Here is a 24,257-nt window from a genome sequence, read left to right on the forward strand (position 1 = left end):
TGTAAAACAAAAGTTGACTAGGTACTCTGTCACCAAAAAGGATTTATTCAGGAAAAAGGGCTGCAGTTGGGTACACGCAGACGTGATTGATGAGCCACGTGCACAAACTGAACCAGACGGAGATGCGGGATGCGCTTTACAGCAGGGAGGAGGGAGTTGGGGGAGGAGCTGTTACAATCATAACGCTATGTTGTAAGCATAGAGGCCTCCTTCCAGAGGCCTCTTAGGGTGATGTAGAGTGTGAAAGGTCCTGTCACAGGCCCTACCTCCTCCCACAGGCCCCTCAGATTCCTGTCCATATTAAGTCTCTGTCATAAATTTAATAGTACCTATAGTATGGAGTTGTTGAGGACATGTAATGAGCTAGTATATGTAAAGTACTTAAAATAATGCCCAGCACAAAATATACCCAATGTGAGGGCTAGTTATTATTTCTATTATTTTGCAGTTAAGATATGTTGAGTTCTTTGTGCTACATACTGTGTGAACAACCTGTATATATTATCTTTTTATATTACCACAACAATTCTATGAGTAGTTACACTTCCATTATATATATGAGGAAACTGAGGTTCAAAATGTTTAGGCGTTGACTTGTGTGACTCTGTGGGTTGGGTGTCATCCAGCAAATCAAAAGGTCACTGGTTTGATTCGCAGTCAGGGCACATGGCTGGGTTGTGGGCCAGGCCCCCGGTTGGGAGGAGTATAAGTAGCAACTAATTGATGTTTCACACATCAGTGCTTCTCTCTCTTTCTCTCTTCCTTCCCCTCTCTCTAGAATAAAGAAAGAAAGAAAGAAAGAAAGAAAGAAAGAAAGAAAGAAAGAAAGAAAATCTAAAAAATATTTAGTATCTTGCCAAATATATCACAACAAGTAAATGGTACAGCTAAGATTTGAATTTCTATATATCTAATTGATAAATGGAATAATACATCTAAGTTTGATCCAATATACAAGAAAGAGATTATTTTATTACTTTTATTTATTTATTTTTAGTTAGGGGGAAGGGAGGGAGAAAGGGAGAGAAACATCAGTGTGTGGTTTACTCTTGTGTGATCCCTACTGGGGACCTGGCCTGCAACCAAGGCAAGTACTGTGACTGGGAATTGAACCGGTGACCCTTTGGTTTGCAGGCCAGTGCTCAATCCATTTAGCCACACCAGCCAAGGTTTTATGCTATGTTCTTGGAATGCATAATGCATATAGCATTCCGGAAATATATACACACACACACACACACACCCCTTACATATGTATACTATTTATATTCCAGAAATACATATGCGAAGTTCAACCTGATTCAGTTTGTGTGGCAAGTATGTAACTAGTTATATAAGATGGAGGCGTAAGTTCTTACTTTCTCCCCTGGCAACTTTTTCTAAATTAATAGTACTATGTCTGGAAATGCCAAGCTATAAAAAACAGTAAAGTTATAAACCAAAAGAGCCAGAGAGCTGCCATCTGCTTGGGCCTGAACAATTGATTTATTCATATTCATGGTTATACATTTATTATTTAGTGCCACGGAGTTTGTCACGCAAACCCTAAATGTACAGCAATATTAACAGTTGTGGTTTGAGGAAAGTAAGTGGAACATTTTGTTATTTTGTTCTGGGATGTTTTATTTTGTGTTTGGGCAGGTAAAGATTTTGTGTTCTCTGGTAGCCTTGTCTTCTTTGAGAAGTAAGATTCTGGATCCCAAAATTCTAGTGTTCCTGCAGTGATGTCAGTGTCCCAGCTGACTACAGTTTGTTAGCCTCTCAAACTATAACTTGTGAAATTTGCAAGAGAGTGAATCTCTTCTCTTTTAAATGTGATCATGTTGCAACTTGAATCTACAAATACTCATAAATTTCCCCCAAATTGTCTGTTTTTACTTCATGGCTGTTCTTTGTCTGTCGTGGTATACTTCTTTGAGACCTCACTATAAAAACTGTTTTCATTAATACCAGGTAGTCCCATGCTAACAACATGTAATTACTACATGCATGTTTTAATAACCAGAAAAGAGTTAAGCTCTATGTCTTGGAGGAAGCTTTTTTGTAAGATGACTTAGGAACTGGACAGTGAGGATGATGTGAGGACAATATATATTTTGTTTGAGGGTGAGGGTTAGGAGAAAGCCTGTTAGCATTTCTGACATACCAGTTTTCAGTTTTTGCTCTGACTGAGATGTCAGTTTATACCAAGGCCACGTGGGAAGCAAAATAGGGAGTTCTGAACCACATCAACTCCAAAACATCCATGAACAAGATGTGTGTGTGTGTGTGTGTGTGTGTGTGTGTGTGTCTGCTTCTCTGTCTCCTCATATCAAACCCACCATTTCAGAATTAAACTGCTCCAGGTATCAGAGAATTGAGGTAACCCTCAAAATCAAGAATGGCATTGAGGAGGAATGATATAGAGAAAACCCTTAATAGTATGGAATTACTCTGGCAGAAAAGCTGTGTTATGTAGGAATTGAGCATATATTTTATAAGGATTTTATTTATTTATTTTTAGGCAAAGGAGGGAGGAAGAGGGAGAGAAACATCAATTAGTGGTTTGCCTCCTGCACACCCCACACTGGGGACGCAGCCCACGACCCAGGCATGTGCCCTGACTGGGAATTGAACCGGAGATCCTTTGGTTCACAGTCTGACGCTCAATCCACTGAGCCACACCAGCCAGGGCAGAATTGGGCATATTTTTAACCATTGGGAAAATGTTTTCAATGTCCAAAACAGTCAAGGAAGGAGTATGGACAGAGAAGACTAGAGCAGCAAGGGCTGAGCCTTGAGAAGCCTGTATTTGGGGAGAGTGGAGAAGAAGAAAAATAGAGACAGGCAGCAGTCAGATTAGATTCTTAAAGATCAGGAAGCTGTCATACCCACCAAACACAAATTCAGAGGGGCTGACACCCTGTTACAGAAGTTTATAAGACAAGGGAATAAAGAAGAAAAAAAATTTCTCCTCACCTCCCACCCCGACTTTTCAAGGAGTTTAGCATTGAAAAGCCTGGCAGGGAGAGGATGATAGCACTCCAGTGCTTCTTAGAACTCCTGCACCTTAACAAATGGGCTTTGTTGCATATCCTTACCGGCTGTCAAAATGGCTTCTTGCTAAATTTCCTATTGTTTTTCTTGTTGCATTTATCTGGTTTTGCAAACTCTTTGAGGTATGAGGGGTTTCAGAAAGGAAACTCTAATGGGGAGGATCGGTGTTTTGGGGTTTGTGAAACGTGTTTTAAAGGAGACTCTGCATTAGTGTTACATGTAACTTAAGGCTCACCACAACAGTGTGCGATGGTAGCTTTTGGCCATACTCAGTACATGTAATATTTTTTCTAGAGCTGATGTGGCAACTTAGGGCTGCTGATTAGTAAAGAATTTTGCAGTTGTCTCTGTGGGCTAGCTCAGGAGTAGGTGGCATCAAGGGATAATTTATCAGGTAGTAAATTTTACTATGTGTATATTGTTATGCATAAGTACCTCCCAAGACCCTTTACTTGAATTAATCCAGCTGGTAAAACAAAAACGAAGTGCATGAATTGTGTAGACAACTTGGATTCACTCAGTACATAGAAGTATTTCTGTAAATAGGATACATAGGAAGGCATGTGAAAGATCTTACAAAAAGCTGATTCTAGCTCTGGCTGGGGTGGCTCAGTTGGTTGGGGTGTTGTCCTGTAACCGAAGTGTTGCAGGTTCAATTCTGGATCCAGGTGCTTGTGGGAGGCAACCAATCCGTGTTTCTCTCACATCGATGTTTCTTTATCCCTTCCTCTCTCTCTAAAAAGCAATGAAAAAATGTCCTCAGGAGAGGATAAAAACAAAATTTTTAAAGCTGATTCTAGAGTGTATTATTTTGCAGGGAGGAGAGTGAGAGTGCTGGTTGCTTCCCCTTTGTGGTCTCATAGCACTCTGCTGATTTTTCTATTCCAGCATAAGCATTGGGATTATTTGCAATCTTAACCATTTATTTATTTACGCAGCTGATATTTAGTTAATTCTTGTGAGGTATAGGACTTTGAGCTAGATGCTAGGGATAGAAAAATAAATAAAATCCTGCTGGAAAAGCTCTTTGCTTAGGGTGGAAGACAGGAAATGTTATTTAAAACAGTATTTGCTAAAGATGAGCCTTTAGCAAGAGCCTGAAATTGCCCAATACACAGCTGCTAAATGTGTGAAAGTATGCATAAAGTGCTAAGGGATATAACACTGGGCACCAGGACAAACAAACCTTATTGAAGGGGTCTAAGAAGACCTCCCAGAGAAGTTCACCTTTGAGTTTTCTGGAAGGAGAAGAGAGCTCGTCTGGTGCAAGAGCAGGGAAAGTGCATTTCAACCAGGAGGAAAAGCATGTGTGGAGACCCAGGAATGTGAGCACGGAGTAGTGTAGGAATAGTGAGGATGTGGGTTTGTTTCAAGTCTGGTGTGTACATGTAGGGAATGGCAAGCCTGCGATGACTCTACAATGGTAGGCAGGGACTAGAAGATGAAAGATTTTTGTCTTGGTCCAGAGTCCCTGGAGCTTTGTTTCTTCATTTCATTAGTTTTTTTCTCCCCTAAATCAGCTTTTTGTTTGTTCAATCTCTCTATTGTTTCTCTGTTTTCTATTTTGTTAACTTTTGCTTTTGTCTTTATTTATTTTTTGTTTTGTTTTAAAGATTTTATTTATTTATTTTTAGCGAGAGGGGAAGGGAAAGAGAAAGAGAGGGAGAAAAATATCACTGTGTGGTTGCTTCTTGTGCTCCCTGAATGGGGACCTAGCCTGCAACCCAGGCATGCGCCCTGACTAGGATCCGAACCCAAGACCCTTTGGTTCATAGGCCCGCACTCAGCCCACTGAGTCACATCAGCCGGGGCTCTTTATCATGCTTTGTTTTCTAGCCTCTTTATTTGAACTCTAATTCATTTTTTAATCTTTTGCAAATCAAGATTGTCTTTGGCAATAAGTTACAGAAACCTGAACATAGTGCCTTATTCAAATAAGAGATTACTTTTTCTCAAGAAATCTTGAGAAATTCCTGTGCTGTGCATCTGCTGAAGAAAGTCATCAACAATCCAATCTTTTTCTAGCTTCCTGTGTCTGTAGTGTGTGGCTTTTGTCCTTATCTTTACAAGATAGCTACTTTTTTGATGCAAACACCACCCATCTTTGCTCTAGTCTATAAAAATGGGGAAGGATAAAGGACAATTTCACCAGGAAACCAGTAGCATTTTCAAAGTCCCCACCTAGAAATTCTCACTTAGTCTCTTCAGTAGAACTCAGTCACCTGCTCTACTCTAGCTGCAAGGAAAATCGCCAATTGCCATCTAAGATGTTGGGTAAAGAATTAGTATTGTCCACTATTCTTGTTTTTAATTATCTTCTTATTGTTGCTCATTTTATTTCATAGTGCTCTAGGAATGTGGTTCAAAAACCCTATCAATTCTTTGAAATTTTTGAGAATTTCCTTATGATGTAGTACCCATGCATTTTGGTAAATTTTTTCATATTTGAAAAGTACGATAAAATAAAATCTTTCTTCGTTGGGGTAGGATTAGGTCAAGCATTTCAATTTTATTAATAAGTACCATATCCATACTCATTTTTTTTTCTGCTTGAGCTTTCACTCTCTAAGAAGTAGGTTAAAATATCCCATGAAGACTGGCTGGTGGCTCAGTTGGTTGGGGCGTTGTCCCATACACCAGAAGACTGTGGGTTTGACCCCAGGTCAGGTCACATACCTAGGCTGCGGGTTTGATCCCTGGGCTGGGTGCTTATGGAAAGCAGCCAATTGATGTTTCTCTCTTTTTCTTTCTCTAAAATCAATAAATATATCCTCAGGTGAGGAAAAGGGAGGGAGAAAAGAAGGGAGAGAAACATTGATTGGTTGCCACTCACATGCTCTCAGTGAGGGACCTGGCCGACAACCCAGGCGTGTGCCCCAACCAGCAACCCAACTGGCGGCCTTTTGGTCAGAGGGATGACGCCCAATGCCCTGAGGCGTACTGGTCAGGGCTCTTAACATTATTTTAAAAGATATTTGAAGGTATCAATCTCTTGGGAAACCTCTTAGTAGTAGTAACAATGATCTCTGTTTGGGGGACAAACTTAAGCTGAACTAGACCTTTCCTTTACCCTGAGAATCTAAGCACCTTTGAGGGCTACTTAATTTTTGTGGTTTTGATAACTTGGAATGAAGATCCTCCTGCATCTAGGCAGGTTCTCCACATTTTGTGGACCCTATATTTGATGGTACTTTTTTTTCCCTTTATTCTCTAGTTTAGAATAGAGTATATTCTAAAGTACAGAATGTAGTCTGTTCTATACATAGAAAAAATCTATCCAAACCTATTAGTCCTTTGAGATTTCACTGGAGTTCCATGAGGTTTTCCCCTAAGTGCTCATCCCAGCAACATCTATATAAAATACCTCTTGTGCTATATTTTATTCTTTATTCTCTTTCTTATCTGACCAGCCATATAGCTTATTGTTTGTCTTTTTCTACACCATAAACTCCAGAACACCTCGACCAACTCTTATACTACTTTTCTGTTTCCATTCTCCTCCCATCCTCTGCCACCAAAAAAAGAAAAAGAAAAACACTCTTCCTCACCACTCACCCCCAAAAACGTCACCTGCATAAATAAATGATTCACTGGCTCTTAAAAATTATATTAGAAGTATCATGTAACTGTTGTTTTTACTGTGCCCTTATGTTCCAGGCCTTCTAGGCACTGTAAGACAAGAATGAATGTTAATATACAAGTGCTTCCTGGTCTCAAGATGCTTTATAGCCCAGTGAGAAGATATTTATATAGAGAACTATGCAATGAGTGGTATACTGGTGTAATGAATGTTGTTCTAAGGTGGTATAAAAAAGGAAACCACAAATAATTTCCAGAGAGAATCAAGGAAGGCTTCAGCAAGGATGGAGTATTTGAGTGTGACTTGAAAGATACAGTAAGTAGAATTTGAGAAGCTAGAAGAAAGGAGAAGAATATTTTATGCAGATGAAAGGCAAAATACAATGAGTTATGAATATGTTCATCATCTTGTGCACTTGCTTAAGGAAGTAAGGTTCTTTCTGATTAGTTTGAAATACACATTGTTTATCCCTGAATTTCACACATTGTTTTAATGTCAAACTGTCTTAAAGCAGACGTTTTGTTAAGAACTCAGAGTGATAATTTTCAGGTGGTTGGAAAAGAAAGAAGAATGACTTTCAGAACGCAGTGAGTTCTTATTAAAACACAGATGTCTTCTGTAAATAGAGTTGGAAAAATACTGTCAGTGTGTTCTTTGTATATAAATGTCTCTTTTAACTTATCCACGCAGGATCTGAAAAGGAAGGCCAGTTCTCTTTCATCAGTCACGAGGTACATGACAACAGAATCATTGATGCACTAGAAAGAGCTGGGTTCCAAATCTCACTAAGCGATCTAGAAGGGAGAGACAGCCGAAATGTTTTTTCGGTTGTCTGCCTCGGTTTTTCTGATCAGCATTTGTTTCTGTGACTCTGAGTGTTTTCCTTCCTCCTTCCCCTTCTTTTGTCAGGCTACTCTAAAACATTGTTTCTTTTCTGCCATAAGCTGTGATGTCTGCCCTGTAGTAATAGATATGCTAAACTTCCGGGCTATTGTCATTTCAAGGAATTTCTGGAGATTAAAGAGTTAAGTAGCTTGTCATGTTTTCTATTGGAATTTCCACTTGGTCAAGTGTAGCATACTGAAATACTACTCTTAAAGTCCATAGTTTGATGACATTTTTGCATAGTTAAGTCCCTGTTGCATAAGATCTGAAATAAAATTACTTTTAACCAGAGAGTAATGAGGTCCTTGGTACTTTATTTTTCTACTGCCTCATTCATAATTTCTTGGTTGGGAATGTACATCTCAGTGAATAATTGAGCTTCTTTTGGGTAAGATAAACTATTTTCTCTGATAGTCCCTTTTTGCTATTACTATGACCACTCTGACCACATTTAGAGGGTGAAAACATAGTTAATTTTCTTGTAATAAAGTGTTCTGGGTTTTGAAACCTGTGGAGTGTGGATTGAAATTATAAAAAATTTTTTCATGTAAAATAGATAGAATTCTGTAATGGATGAATGTTTTAGAAGTGAACTTTCCTCTATGTGTATGGGAAATAGTGTAGGTCGTGTGGTCCATGTATCTGACTTGAGTGTGTATAAATGATTACAAAGTACTTTGGGTTGAATACTTTAAGTGATTTAAAGTACTTTAAAGCTACAATATTAGCTTTAAAAGGTTTACCACTTCCTTCTATATATAACATGAAATGCTTTTTTTCTTATAGATATGTATTTTATCATGCTTGAGGGAGATTTTGAGGTTGTGTCTTTAGTGTCCTATAGAGACAGTGTTATTGTTCATTTAGAGTTATGTAAGGCTTGTGCATAGATCTTTTCTGTGGACACGATTTCCACCAAACGGACTCTTTCCTCTTAGTGTCCTAAGATTTGGCAGTGTTAACTGTGAGGCTAATAAGATAATAAGTTTCCTCCATTTCCTATAAGATACTAAAAAAAAACAACAACACATTCTTTCTTGAGGTGTTATTTAACAGTGTTTTTTGGCCAGCTTAGTTGGAATCGATTTTGGTCTTGGGTGGAGTAAATTCATCTTCATTAATGGAAGTGAGACCCTGATATAATCACAGAGTTGACAGAAAAACATTCCCTACCATGTCTGTTTTAGCCAATTGGCATTTTCTACATGTGGAGGCTTTGACATCATATATTCCTGCTGCCCTTGAGCCTTTTTTCTTGTTCTTTTTTATTTTCCAGGTGCGTCACCGAGCTTCTGGTCAGGTGATGGCTCTTAAGATGAACACGCTGAGTAGTAACCGGGCAAACATGCTGAAGGAAGTGCAGCTTATGAATAGACTCTCGCATCCCAACATCCTTAGGTAATGGCTTTTCTTTCCTTCTGGTGGTCACTGAGGAAGGTGAAACATTATTGGAAGCCTGTTGGAATAGCATTAACAGCTGAAATGAGAGATTTAGGATTTCTTGCTGAATCTGTCTTTTTGGGGGTTAGCTGTGCTGTAGATCTTTTCCTACCTGTTGAAACTTAATTTTCTGGTAATTAATTGCACTTAATACAACTCTGTTCTGTTTCTCAAATTGTTTTCCCCTAGTAGCAGCTTATTAAAACAGTCGTTTTCTACTGCTGAATTAGTAATTTATCAAAAAGATTTCATTTACGTATTTGTTTATTTATTTATTTTTAGAGAGAGAAGAGGAAGGGAGAGAAAGGGAGGGAGACAGAGAGGGAAAGAAACATTGGACTGTGGTTGGTTGCCTCTCACATACCCCCAGCTGGGGACCTGGCCTGCAATCCAGGCATGTGCTGTGATCAGGAATCGAACTGGTGACCTTTTGATTAGCAGGCCCTCAAAAAGATTTTAGACTTACTTAGTTACTTAATTTTCTTAATTCCTTTGTAAGGAATTGTAATTAAATCAGTGAATGAAAATAAAAATTAAGTTATGCCTCAGGCTATCTACCCTTAACTTTTAGCACTCATTTGAGAGTTCACCTTTATAAAGGAGAATATTTTTATATATAAGGTTATATAATCATTACTTGCTAGTAATCAGTGTCTGAATCTTCCTTACTCTAATTATCTCTCTTTTTTGGTGGGGGGGGGAGGTGAGGTGAGTATATTTCCAAATGTAACTATGAGGAGGAAGAAACTTCCCTTTACCTTCCCAGGTTCTTTTGGCTGGTTTAATAATTAAATCTACCTGAAACAGATTAACAAGAGAAAAGTAACTTAATTTAATTGCATGTGTATGCATGGGAACCCCACATATAAGAGAGAGTCAAAAACCCCCACATACCTGGGAGGCTTAGAGGCAGATAGGGAAAATGACATATATATGACATTTTGAGTTAAGGATGAGATAAGGCACGTTAGGGCTTCAGGTCATTGCAGGGACATAAGAAGAACAGATGTTCAGTAATTAGTAGTTTGCCCTGCCCTATAGATAGATCAGAGAAGTTATCTCTGATAATTTCTTATTATGGGCAAGGCCCCTAGTTCAAATTCTGTTATGTAATTAGGAGGGTTGGGTTGGAGGGCTGAAGTTTCTTTTGAGCCCATAGGGTCTAGGTTGCCTTTAGCTCAAAAAAATCTGCATACCACAGAGGCACCTCTTGGGGTGACTTGTTCTGAACCCCAACAAAACCAAATGAGACAATTTAGGTTAATATGTATTTAAGTAGGGCTTGTGTGTAAGACACTTTGAAAAGTTAAAAGGGCTCTTTGCCTAGGGTTATTTACTGCTGATATTTATATTTGACCAGAGAGAAATCAGATAACCTAAGTATGATTTACATGTTTGGTCAGTGGTAATAAATTATGAAGTTAGATTATAATGCTTACTTGAAACTTTCTATCTTTATATAGAATTATTGGCTCCCTAGTCCACTATAAAAATGTTCAGCCACTATTGTAATGATGACTTTCTTCCCAATCCAAAAATTAGATGAACACATTTTTCAAGCATCTAGTATATGCTTGATGATATGTCAGATATCAGAAAAGTATGAAGGTGTATATAAAATGGAATGTCTCATAGCAAGGAATTTGCATTCTAATTGGGGATCTAATACTTACGTACATGAAAAGAGAACTAATAAAATCAGTGAGGACTGGAGTGAACAAGGCACTAAATTTTTGTTTGATTTGATTTAAATTACCACAGAAATCTACTGTATTGGACAATATTGGGTTAGAGTCCACTTACATCTTTGCTCTTGTTTTACTAAATAGATATGTGTTGCAGCCTAGAAACATGGTGGTATGATGAGAGCAATATCAGTACTGTTCTGATGTTTCCCTGATCTACTTTCTTTTTTTATTTTACTTTATTTGTTTATTTTTAGAGTGGGAGAGAAACATCAGTGTGTGGTTGCCTCTCATGTGTCCTCTACTGGGGACATGGCCTGCAACCCAGACATGTGCTCTGACTGGGAATCGAACCGGTGACCCTTTGCTTTACAGGCCTGTGCTCAATCCACTGAGCTACACCAGCCAGGGCCTGATCTACTTTCTTAGCCTTCGTTTTTTGGTTCCATTGTTCAAGAATGACACAATCTCCCTTTTAACTTATAAGAAGTAACTTATAATATTCTTGTTCTTAGCTGAATTCTCTAATATATAATAATCATTGTTAATTCTATCTTGATCTCCGTAATAAGTCAACAGACAAGATAATGTATATAAAGCTTATGGATTTGTTATAATTCATAGTACTATGTAATACATGAAAATTATTATAATTCATTTTTAACCATGATGGGTTTGCATTCTTTTTGTGACTCCTTTTGTTCTGCATAAGTCACCTGTCTCAAATATACTGCAGTTAAAAGCCTGGGAATGGAAGCTTCTAATTGTTTATATCTCTTATGTTTTTGTGTCTTCACTTTCATTGCGTATTTTGAACACAATGAAAGGAAATTCTCCTACTAATGGCCTAGAGCAAGCAGAGTCCTCTTGGCTTTTGTTACCCACCCAGAGGAGTACTACAGCAGCGGAAACATTTATTAGGCTTCCCTAGGATGTCTTAAATGTCAATCTGAGCATGACTATGTTTCATTCTTAAAATTCTTAGAATTTTTGTTTTCTAAATGCCTTTCTAGTTGTCTTAAAAATTTACTAATACTTAATATTTTTTATAATTTAAAGGTCTTGTGACTATTAGTATGGCTCATAATCTGTTTTCAAGCTGTAAATACTGTAAGTTTTATAGGTGCAGGAACCGAGGAAGAAGTATGAACCAAAGTTTTCCCTCAAATTGAAATTATTAGATTTAAATTGGGAAGAATCCATCTCTTGGAACCCTAGGATTTCCGTAGACATCCCTGCTCGGGGGCGATGCCAGAAAGAGGTTGCTGAACAGATGAGACTTTCAGTTCCCTTCTCTTTTTCCGGCTAGAGCAGCTCTACTTTTTATGTTTTATATTGAACTTCTATATAGGAATTTTGAAGAAAGGTCTCCTGCTTAAAAAACAAACTAAAAATTGAAAATCTCTGCATTAGTGATTTGGAAAATCATGCTTGGGAAAGAAGGCTATCTCATGATCTGCATGACACTGGGCATCTAGTCCTCTGGGCATGCCTTGGTCCTTTGCTGGCACAGCTATTTTGTGCCCAGCAGGAGTGAGTGAGCTGAACTTGCACAGTTTTATTTTTCTCTTTTTCTTGACTCCCACCTCCTACTTCCTCTTTTCCTTTGATCTCTTTCCCTCCTAAGATTTCTAGTTGGAAGGAAAAGAGTGGCCTGATAAGTCTTAGAAGTAGTAGGTTTATATATTTTGTTTGCATATTTATATATATTTTAATACATGGGTACAGTTAAGATTGGTTGTTTTATCATCAGTTGCTCTAAGTTATCAGTCAGAAAAGGAACAATAAAGTACTTTGTTGAGTGCAGAGACTGATTGTTTTGTCCTCTTGTGAATAAGGTTGTTTATGCCAGAAACTCTTGTGCTCAAGATCTGTAACCCAATTGCATGCCCTGCTCACTTCCATTCCCCAATGGCCTTTCCGAGGACCAAGATTTGTTCTCATACCTCTTTGTTATTCTTCATGCCATAAGAAATTTAATATTTCTTTTAGGTTCCTCATTCACATTCTATTGCTTATTTTTTAAGGCCACATTCTGAATTTATTTTTCTATCCACTAATTTTTGTTCAGAATTGATCAACATCTATTGCAAATAGATCTCAAAATTTATTTGCAACAGTATGATTGTCATTTTGTTAAAATGGAGAGTATGTTTTCAAGTCTCCAAAATTTTTTTTTTTAATGCTATGTCTGGAGAAAGCTACATTTTTTAAAAAATATTTTATTGCCCTGGCTGGTGTAGCTCAGTGGATTGAGCGCAGGCCTGCGAACCAGATGATCGCGGTTCGATTCCCGGTCAGGGCACATCACTGGGTTGCAGGCCAGTTCCCGGCAGGGGCCAGTTCCCAGCAGGGGATGCAGGAGAAGCAACCATACATTGATATTTCTCTTCCTCTCTCCTTCCCTTCCCCTCTAAAGATAAATAAATAAAATATAAAAAAAATTTTTATTCATTTATCTTTTTAGAGGGGAAGGGAAGGAGAGAGGAAAGAAACATCAATGTATGGTTGCTTCTTGTGCATCACCTGCAGGGAACTGGCCCCTGCCGGGAACTGGCCTGCAACCNTATTTATTTATCTTTTTAGAGGGGAAGGGAAGGAGAGAGGAAAGAAACATCAATGTATGGTTGCTTCTCCTGCATCCCCTGCAGGGAACTGGCCCCTGCCGGGAACTGGCCTGCAACCCAGTGATGTGCCCTGACTTTGAATCGAACCATGATCCTCTGGTTCACAGGCCTGCGCTCAATCCACTGAGCTACACCAGCCAGGGCTCAAGTCTCCAAATATTGATTTGGAACTACCCATACTCAGTCTGCCCCTGTGCTAGGTAACAATATCTGGTAACAATACAAGAGAAGTAGAGAGGGCAGACAGTCTCCTTAGGAAGCAAACTGTACAGCTAGGAAACAAACTAGTGTTAGCTCATGCTATTAAAATATGGCAGGATATTTTCCTAATCTTAGTTAAGATTTCTATCTTTCCAGTTACCCATTCTGAAAATCCCCCCAGTCATCTTTAGTTACTTTTTGTTTGTTGTTTCTTTTTTAAAAAAATTTATTTTATTGATTATACCATTACAGTTGTTCTATTCCCCCCCTTCATTCCCCTCCATCCTGCACACCCCTCCCTCACCATTCCCCCCCTTTAGTTTATGGCCACGTGTCTCAAGTTCATTAGATTCTATATTTCCCCTACTATTCTTGCCCTCCCCGCTATCTATTTTCTACCTACTGTCTATGCTATTTTCTGTGCCTTCTCCCTCCTTCTCCTCCCACTCTCCTGTTGCTAACCCTCCATGTGATCTTCATTTCTACGATTCTGCTCTTGATCTAGCTGTCCTCTTGGTTTTCTTTTGTTTTAGGTGTGGTTGTTGATAACTGTGAGTTTGCTGTCCTTTCACTGTTCTTTTTTTTTTTTTTTTTAGATTTTATTTATTTATTTATCTTCAGAGGGGAAGGAGAGAGGGAGAGAAACATCAATGTATGGTTGCCTTTCGTGTGTCCCTTGCTGGGAGTTGGCCTGCAGGGAACCTGCCTGCAACCCAGGCATGTGCCCTGACTGGGAATCGAACCGCGATCCTCTGGTTCGAAGGCCCGCGCTCAATCCACTGAGCTACACCAGCCAGGGCTTCACTGTTCATATTTTTTATCTTCTTTTTCTTAGATAAGTCCCTTTAACATTTCATATAATAAGGGCTTGATGATGATGAACTCCTTGAATTTGATCTTATCTGAGAAGCACTTTATCTGTCCTTCCAGTCTAAATGAAAACTTTGCTGGATAGAGTAATCTTGGATGTAGGTCTTTGGATTTCATGACTTGGAATACTTCTTTCCAGCTCCTTCTTGCCTGTAAGGTCTCTTTTGAGAAATCTGCTGACAGTCTGATGGGAACTCCTTTGTAGGTGACTGTCCCCTTATCTCTTGCTGCTTCTAGGATTCTCTCCTTCATTTTAGTCTTGGCTAATGTAATTATGATGTGCCTTGGTGTGTTCCTTCTTGGGTCCAACTTCTTTGGCACTCTCTGAGCTTCTTGGATTTCCTGGAAGTCTATTTCCTTTGCCAGACTGGGGAAGTTCTCCTTTATTATTTGTTCAAATATGTTTTCCACTCGTGGCTGTTTCTTTTCCCCTCTGGTACCCCTATAATTTGGATGTTGGAACGTTTAAAGATGTCCTGGAGGTTCCTAAGCTTCTCCTCACTTTTTTGAATTCTCATTTCTTCATTTCTTTCTGGTCGAATGTTTCGTTCTTCCTTCTGGTCCACTCCCTTGATTTGAGTCCCAGTTTCTTTTCCATCGCTATTGGATTCCTGGCCATCTCCCTTCATTTCAATTAGTTTAGCCTTCATATGTTCCTCTAATTTGTGGCTAAAATCAACCAGTTCTTTGAGTATCCTGATCACCAGTGTTTCGAATTGTGCGTCTGAGAGGTTCGCTATTTCCTGGTTGCTTAGAGTTATTGTCTCTGGGGCTTTGAGTTCTTCTTGAGCCATGTTTTTGGACTGTTTGTGCCTGTTATGTATGAGGAGCAGAGTCTTAGGTGTTCACCAGGGCCGGGCCACTCAGTCGCTGGGTTGTGACGCTGTATATGGGGGTGGGGCCAAAGGAAAGCAATGGCGGCTGTCGGGGCCCTCAGGGTCCGTCCCACTGCGTGTGAATGTGCGTCTGTGGTCAGCCTGCTGCTGCTGAGTTTGCCACTGGGGCCCGCGTGGTCCGTCCCACTGCTCACTCTGCTGGTTTATCTGCACGCAAATGTGTGACCGTAGCCAGCCCATTGCCCCGTGCCCTCACTGGGTCCGCCCAGTGCGGGGCTGCCTGGGTGCCTGGGGTCGGGGGATCTTTCTTGCCTGTCCCCGCTTTACTGCTGGCTCTGCCCCTCTTACTGGTCTGGTTGAACGGTTGGTTGTTGTCAGACTTCCGTATAGTTCAATTTTCTGTTCTTTGGCTGCATCTTTGTTTTCCAAACCTTTGTTGTATTCAAACTTGGTTGTGGGAGAAGGCACAGTGTTTCCACCTACGCCTCCATCTTGGCGGAAGTCTGTTTATTGTTTCTAAATCTTCAAAGCCCTTGTACCTGTTCCTTCCCTTATAAATCTGTTAGTTCAGTCCTCTTCTCTGGAATAAATTATTTTCTCTATTTCTCACTCCCCACCACCATTTTCACTCTTTCTAATTCATAGCTGTAATTGTAAAACTTACTTCTTTTTTTAAATATTTTATTTTTATTTATCTATAGAGGGGAAGGGAGGGAGAGAGGGAGAGAAATATCAATGCATGGTTGCCTCTCCTGAGTCCCCTACTGGGAACTAGCCTGCAACCCAGGCATGTGCCCTGACCGGGAATCAAACCGTGACTGTGTGGTTTGCAGGCCCACACTCAATCCACTGAGCTACACCAGCCTGGGCAGATTCTCTGACTTTTCTTGATTTGGTTTAGGAAGATTGTAAATTTCTAGGAAATTATTCATTTTGTCCAGGTTGTCCAGTGTTGGCGTATTGTCATTCATAATATTTTCTTAAATTCCTTTGTAATTCTTTGGTTATTCAGTTATTTCTCCTTTTTCATTTCTGATTTTATTTATTTGTGTCCTCTTTCTTGATGAGTCTGGTTAAAAGTTTGTCAATCTTGTTTGTCTTTTTCTTAATTTAAATTATTTTATTGTTGTTCATTTACAGTTGTCTGTATTTTCTCTCCACCTCTTTCCTCTACTCCCTCCAAACCCATCTTCCTCCCTTGCTTCCATTCTCCTCCTTGGTTTTGTCCATGTGTTCTTTATAGTAGTTCCTGAAAACCCTCTCCCTGCTGTCCCCTTCCCCTCCCGGCTATTGTTAGATTGTTGTTGTTTTTTTAAGATTTTATTTTATTTACTTATCTTTTAGAGAGGAAGGGAAGGAGAGAAGGAGAGAAACATCAATGTATGGTTGCCTCTCATGAGTCCCCTGCTGGGAACTGGCCTGCAACCCAGGCATGTGCCCTGACTGGGAATTGACCCGCGATCGTGTGGTTCGCAGGCCCGTGCTCAATCCATACACCAGCCAGGGATGTTAGATTGTTTTTAATTTCAATGACTCTGGTTATATTTTGTTTGCTTTTTTTCTTTTGTTGATTATGTTCCAGATAAAGGTGAGATCATATGGTATTTGTCCCTGACCGCCTGGCTTATTTCACTTAGCACAATCCTCTCCAGTTCCATCCATGCTGTCTCAAAGGGTATAAGCTCCTTCTTTCTCTCTGCTCTGTAGAATTCCATTGTGTGAATGTACCATAGTTTTTTGATCCTCTCATTTGCTGATGGGCACTTAGGCAAGGGACATAAAGAAAAGAATAAACAAATGGGACCTTATCAAATTAAAAATCTTCTGCATGGCTAAAGAAAATAGCATTAAAATGAAAAGAGAGCCAACCATATAGGACAACATATTTTCCAATGATACCTCAGACAAGGGCTTGATCTCCAAAATATATAAAGAACACACACAACTCTACTCTAGGAAGACAAAAAACCCAATTTAAAAATGGGCAAAAGACTTGAACAGACACTTCTCCAAGGAAGACATACAGAGGGCCCAGAGACACATGAAAAGATGCTCAGCATCAATCTTGTTTATCTTTTCCAAGAACCAACTCTTGGATCCATTGACCTTTTGTGCCATGTTTTTTAGACTCTATTTTGTTATTTCTGCTCTGATCTTTATCATTTCCTTCCTTCTACTCATTTTGGGCTTTGTTGTTCTTTTTAAAGTTACTTTAATTGTAAAGTTATATTGTTTATTTGAGCTTTTTCTTGTTTTTTGAGATAGGCATGTAATGCTATGAATTTCCCTCTTAGGATTGCTTTCTCAGTGTCCCACAGATTTTGGATTGTTGTGTCCTCATTTCAAGGTATCTTTTGATTTCTTCCTTGATCTTATTGTTGATGGGAACAAGACAGGGGTGTCCCCTTGAACCCCTTTTATTCAATATAGTACTAGAAGTCCTAGTCACAACAATCAGACAAGAAGAAGAAATAAAAGGCATCCAGACTGGAAAGGAAGAAGTAAAACTGTTATTTGCAGATGACATAATACTGTACATAGAGAACTCCACAGATGCCACCAAGAAACTACTAGAGCTGATGAGCGAATTCAGCGAAGTAGCTGGATACAAAATTATTATCTAGAAATCAGTTGCATTTTTTAAAAGATTTTATTTATTTATCTTTAGAGGGGAAGGGAAGGAGAGAAGGAGAGAAATATCAATGTATGGTTGCTTCTCGTGGGTCCCCTGCTGGGAGCTGGCCTACAACCCAGGCATGTGCCCTGACTGGGAATCAAACCACGATTCATTGGTTCGCAGGCCCGTACTCAATCCGCTGAGCTATACCAGCTAGGGCATCAGTTGCATTTTTATATGCCACTAACAAACTAACAGAAAGGGAAATTGAGAACACAACATTTACAGTTGGTACAAAAAGAATAAAATACCATCTTTCTGTCTTCTCCGCCCTGGAAGCAGCTCTCCTGCCATGACCCCTCATCCCCCTAGAAATATACACTTGCACCAATTTTGTCTCCACCCCCGCCTTGGTCAGGATGACCACTCAATTGCTGAGCCAGGCACTATTTGCAATGGTGCTAAAATGAACAGAGACACTGACAGATGAAAGCCTCAGCAGCTTGGCAGCCCCACAACTCTGACCTCTCTTATTCCTGGCCACAGCTTCCAAATCAGGGCCATTTCAAGAGACACTGACACATCAACCAAGTTCACTGGGGCTGGGACTGCCACAGTAGGGGTGGCAGACTCTGGGGCTGAAATTGGTATTGTATTTAGGAGCCTCACCATTGGTTATGTCAGGAACCCTTCTCTGATGCAATAGCTCTTCTCTTCTCCTATACCATTCTGGGCTTTGCCCTCTCTGAGCCCATGGGGCTCTTTGCCTGATGGTGGCTTTTCTCATCCTCTTTGCCATGTGAAGGAGCTATCACCATCTCCCATAGATCTTTCTCCCATGTCTGGTCTGCTGTGTACATTTTTTTTCCTATACCTTCCTGGGAAGCCTGGGGAAAGTGGTTGGCTCAGGGTTTGACAGAGGAAAGACAAATACTGTATTAATAAAAAAAGAATAAGCCCTGGCTGGTGTAGCTCAGTGGATTGAGCGCGGACGCGGGCCTGCGAACCAAAGGATCGAGGTTCAATTCCCAGTCAGGGCATGTGCCTGGGTTGCAGGCCAGTTCCCAGCAGGGGACGCACGAGAGGCAACCTTACATTGATATTTCTCTCCCTCTCTCCTTCCCTTCCCCTCCAAAAAAAGAATAAAATACCTAGAAATAAACCATACGAGGATATAAAAGACCCGTACTCAGAAAATTGTAAGACCCTAAAGAAAGAAATTGAAGAAGATACAAATAAATGGAAGCACATACCATGTTCATGGATAGGAAGAATTAACATCATTAAGATATTCACGTTACCCAAAAGAGTTGATAGATTTAATGCAATTCCTATCAAGATTCCAACGACATATTTCACAGAACTAGAACAAATATTTGAAAATTTTGTATGGAACCACAAAAGGCCCCACATTGGCAACAGTGATCCTGAGAAAGAAGAACAAAGTTGGAGGGATCACATGAGAGGCAACCACACATTGATGTTTCTCTCTCTCTCTTTTTCCCTCCCTTCTCCTCTGTCTAAAAAATAAATAAATCTTTAAAAAATGAAAAAAATTATTATTATTATTATTATTATTATTATTATTATTTTAGTGTGCAACAGGGTTTATTAGTGACACTTTCTCATGGAAGAGGACGACTTGCTGAGATGAGAGTGAAAGACAAGTCGGGTGGCAAGAGCACCAGGTCCTTTGTCCTAAGGACTCATATAGTTGGTGGGGTGGGGGCCAAGAAGTTACATATTGATTGATGGGTAAAAGTGGCCTGCTTCCACAGGGTATGAGACTATTCAAATGTGTGGTATGTGTGGGGGTTGTTAGCCCAAATCCTTATCTTGCTTCAGACCCCAGTTGGTCATCTTGTAAAATAGATACATGAGACAGGAGACAGTTAAAGTTGAGGCAGTTACCCAAAGTTACCTATGGGCTCTTTCTGTAAGCACTAGGGACCCTCTCATAAAACAGATAGTGGCCAGAGGCAAGCAATTAGCCAAATTTGTTTTATGGGTCCTTTCCTTGAGTGCTACAGACCCCCTCCCATCTTCTTCTTTTTTAAAAAATTATTTATGTATCTTTAGAGGGGAGGGGAAACATCAATGTATGGTTGCCTTTCATGCGTCTCCTGCTGGGAGTTGGCCTGCAGGGAACCGGTCTGCAACCCAGGCATGTGCCCTGACTGGGAATCAAACCAAGATCCTCTGGTTTGCAGGCCTGCACTCAATTCACTGAGCTACAACCAGCCAGGGCTAAAAAAAATTATTTTTAACGAAATATAATTGGCCCTGGCCAGGTGGTTCTGTTGGTTAGAATGTTGTCCTGATACTCCATATTGCAGGTTTTATCACCAGTCAGGACACATACAAGAATCAACCAATGAATGCATAAATAAGTGGAACAACAAATCAGTGTTTCTCTCATCAATAAATAATTTTTAAAAATATGTATTTTTAAAAATTTACTCATTTATTTTTAAAGAGAGGGGAAGGGAGGGAGAAAGAGAGGGCAAGAAACATCAATGTATGGTTGCCTGTTGAGCACCCTACACTGGGGACCTGACCCGCAACCCAGGCATGTGCCCTAGACTGGGAATTGAATGGACGACCCTTTGGTTCTCAGGGCTAAAATATTTTTTAAAAGAAATATAATTGACATATAATAGAATATTATTTTTCTATAAGCAATGGCCACCATATATTGAGTACCTATTAGGGACCACTATTGATCATTTTTCTTTCTAGACCACTCCCATCTCAGCAAATGGAACCATCATTTATTTATTACTTAGACCAAAACCTAAGAGTTGTCCTTAATATCTTCTCTTCACACTCCATTTCAAACCATCATGTGGTTCAGTGTTATCTTTAAAATATGTACTGAGTCTGACTAGTTCTTGTCACTTCTACAGTCATGATCCTAGGCCCACGCTCCTAATTGATCTCCTAGATTCCCCTCTTGCCCCACAATAACTAGATTGAACTTTAAAAAGGTAAATCAGACCATATGAGACTGCCTGCTGAATTTCCTTGTATAACTTTTTCCCACCCTTCAAATAAAATATGAACAATGGGCTTTGGTGTACAAGGCCTTGAATGATTTGAGTTACCTGCCTCTTTGACCTTATTTCTGATCCTTTATAATACAGCATTCTAACCTTTCTTACTGGCCTTTTTGTTTCTCAGATACACTAACCTCCTTCCCACATTAGGGTCTCTTTACTTACTTTCCTCTTTTCACTTACTTTCCTCTTTTCTTATAATGTCTTTATCCCGGAATCACAGGACATGTGTCTGCTGAGATATCCCCTCTTAAAAGAGACTTTGTCGACTAGCCTGCCTAAAGCAGCATTCACATCACTATTTATCCCTTCCCTCTGGTTTGTCTTCATAGCTCATATTATTTATGAAACTATCTTGTTCATTGATTTGTTTATTAATTGTTTGTAGCCTTCAGGCCAGGGCAGACTTATCTTGTTCTCTATTATATTTCTATTGCTTATAAAACAGTATCTGTAGAAATGGATACCAATTAGAAGTAAGCCAATTTGCATTACAGAAACCTATCAAAGCTCAGGAACTAAAGGTGGGCATCAGGCTTAGGCTGAAAACAAGAGGAAGATTGTACGTCTTTTAAGGGAGAAACTAGGCCTTCAAGTCAACATCCCCATTCATTGCAACTAATAAGTTAACTGTAATTCCTCCTGACACAATGATTTTTGACTTTGGAGAAAAATTAAACCAGAAGTGCTTCATACTCTGTAAACATCTCATATGACAGAAGATAGGGAAGGAGTGCTATACTGAGAAGAGGGAAATAGTCTGCACAGTGAATAGTGAGGCTTATGATACTTCTAGTCCTCATCTATTGCTTATCTCTCAGGCAGGCAGGAATCATCCCCATTCTACCCTCACCCCCACCACCTGCCAGGGAATTGGTGGGTTTAGAGAAATTGAATAGTCCCAAGTAATAAGAAAACTTTAAACAGTAACCACCAAAACACCTTGTAAATATTTTCTTTTGGGAGATAAAGAGAAGATACTGCATTTATGAAGCAAGAATAGTATACTATAAAAAAGGAATAGAGAACCACAAAGATTCTCAAGGATTCCTGGAAATGAAAAAATAGAGTAAATAAAATCATTTGAATTAGAAAGTCAAGATGTAAATATTAGCCCTGAAAGAATACATTGGGCTGGAAAAAAATCTGAGACCCTTCGTGCACAATGTATTAAAAAGAGATTTATCAGGAAAAAAAGAAGTCAAGGAAATAAAATTGAAGAAATCATCCATTAATAGGAAAAAATCAAAGATGGAAAATAAGAGAGAAAAGATAAGAAAATTAGTTGGTCAATCCAAGAAGTCTACTTTTGACAAATACAAGAGCATTTTATGGAACTGAAGATCATGAACTTCTAGCTTGAAAGGGCCTATTAAGTGCCCAGCCTCATGAATGAAAAAAGACCCACCTCAGAGCATATTTTTAGGTAATTTTAGAGTATGGGTAATTAAAATAAGATTTTAAGTACTAACAGGGGGGAAAAAATCCAAAACAGATACCATACAAAGGATTTAAAATTAACTTCTGAACACCAGCTCTGGAAGCTAGACTAATGGAACAGTGCTTTCTGAGAGAAAATTATTTTCTACTTAGAATTCTATATCCAGCCAAACTATCCAGTCACACATGAGGATAGAGTAAATACATTTTCAGATATGCAAGATTTTGCTTCTCATGTGCCTTTAAAAAAAGATTTTATTTATTTTTTAAAGAGGGAAAGGGAGAGAGAAAGATAGGGAGAGAAACATCAATATGTGGTTGTCAGCTGGGGGTCTGGTCCACAACCCAGACATGTTCCCTAGACTGGGAATCAAACTGGAGACCCTTTGATTCACAGGCTGGCACTCAAACACTGAGCCACACCAGCCAGGGCTCATGTGCCTTTTTAAATGAAGCTACTGGAGGATATATTCCATCAAAACAAGGGGGAAACAAAATAAAAAGGATGGATCTAGAAAGAAGGGAGTAGGATGATGAAAGCAAGCCATAGGGTGACTGCTGGGCAGTAGTCTGGAGAATAAGCAGTCTGGATTGGAGCAGAAAGATCAGGAGCTCTAAGGGAGATGTTGGGAGAGCTGGTTTGAGGAAAGAATTTATAGATTCCCAGATGTGTTTGAGAGGGTCAAGATTCACATACAGCAGAACTTTACAATTCTCTTGGAGGCTTTGTAAAGAATTAGTGGTAGGCATATAATAACTAAGCAATGAAAAATTAGCAAAACAAAATTTGTGCAAGAAATAAAAACATAATCATAATTCACTACTTGGGCTAGCAGCGATTATAATCAGTCATAATAATGCAAATGCTGAGGCTTGATTTGTTTCTTCTCAACATTGATTTTACACAAAATTGTCTTATAACCATATTGGAAGGGAATTAATTTAAGAAGGCTAAATCCTTAGCTTCCACACTGGAAAGACAGTAGAAGCTCAGAAATGGTGTAATAAGGATAACATGATAAGAACTATGATGGTAAATAAAAGAACCAGCTGAAAATTGAATTGAAGTGGTTCCCTCTGGGGAATAGGCAGGCCAGGGGAACATTATTTTTCATTATTACCTATTTGAGGTCATGTAAAATGTATAACTGATGAAAATTAACTAAGGAAGCTATTGTAGTAATCTAGAGAGAGCCCATGCTGCTTAAACTGTATGGTAGCAGCAAAAGTGAAGAAGCTCTTGGGTTCTGGATATTTTTTAAAGTAGAGGCAGTGGGATTTCCTGCTGGATTGGGTGTGGGATATTAGCACAAAAGAAGGAGGAATCAGGGTGATTCTTGGGATTTTGATTTGAACAACTGGGAGAACTGAATTGTCGGCAACTACACTTGAGAAGACTTGGCGTGGGGGCGGGGGGCAGGTTTTGGGGATGGAAGATCCAAGAGATATCAAGTTGGCAGTTGGATGAACAAGTCTGAAATTCAGACAAGAGGTTCAAGATGGTTGTGTATCTTATTTAGTTGAGGCTTTAGGCAAATCATGTAACCTCTACAACTTCAGGTTTCTCATCTGTGTAGTGCAGATGAGAAATGCCATACCAGGTTGATGGGAGAATTATATAAGATAATGTACAGAAGGAATTTATTACAGTGCAAGGCATTAAATTCTAACTGTTGCTATTTTTATTCTTGATGTTATAATCATCTGAAACATCACGTACTGAGGCTGTATAGGCATAAGGCTTGAGGTAAGGGTCCTGTCTTGACTCTGCCATTTGTTAGTTGTGTAACCTTGGGCAAGCCACTTAATCTCTCTTCAATTTTTTTAGAAACATAAAATGGAGTTAATAATACTACCTACCACACAATATTTTCATAAGGGTTTAATGAAGTAACTCCATGTAAAGAGCTTAGAACAATGTCTGACACATTGTAAGAACACAATAAATGTTATCCATCATTATCATTATTTGTGGAGAGCACAA

General features: G+C 39.3%; 1 protein-coding gene and 1 pseudogene across 3 annotated transcripts in view; both read left to right on the forward strand.

The window, feature by feature from the left end:
* TESK2 (testis associated actin remodelling kinase 2) overlaps positions 1–24,257 on the forward strand; it is a 122,014-nt gene that overhangs the window by 42,547 nt on the left and 55,210 nt on the right. For all 3 annotated transcript variants that reach the window (XM_037039532.1, XM_037039533.1, XM_037039534.1), the window contains one exon: positions 8,778–8,899. In XM_037039532.1, the coding sequence (XP_036895427.1) occupies positions 8,778–8,899 (122 nt within the window). The remainder of the gene's footprint in view (positions 1–8,777; positions 8,900–24,257) is intronic.
* Positions 15,239–18,697, forward strand: LOC118982466 (ATP synthase F(0) complex subunit C2, mitochondrial-like; annotated as a pseudogene).

Source organism: Sturnira hondurensis, unplaced genomic scaffold, assembly GCF_014824575.4.
Source record: "Sturnira hondurensis isolate 20B ecotype Veracruz unplaced genomic scaffold, ASM1482457v3 Scaffold0025376, whole genome shotgun sequence".
Classification (NCBI taxonomy): domain Eukaryota; kingdom Metazoa; phylum Chordata; class Mammalia; order Chiroptera; family Phyllostomidae; genus Sturnira; species Sturnira hondurensis.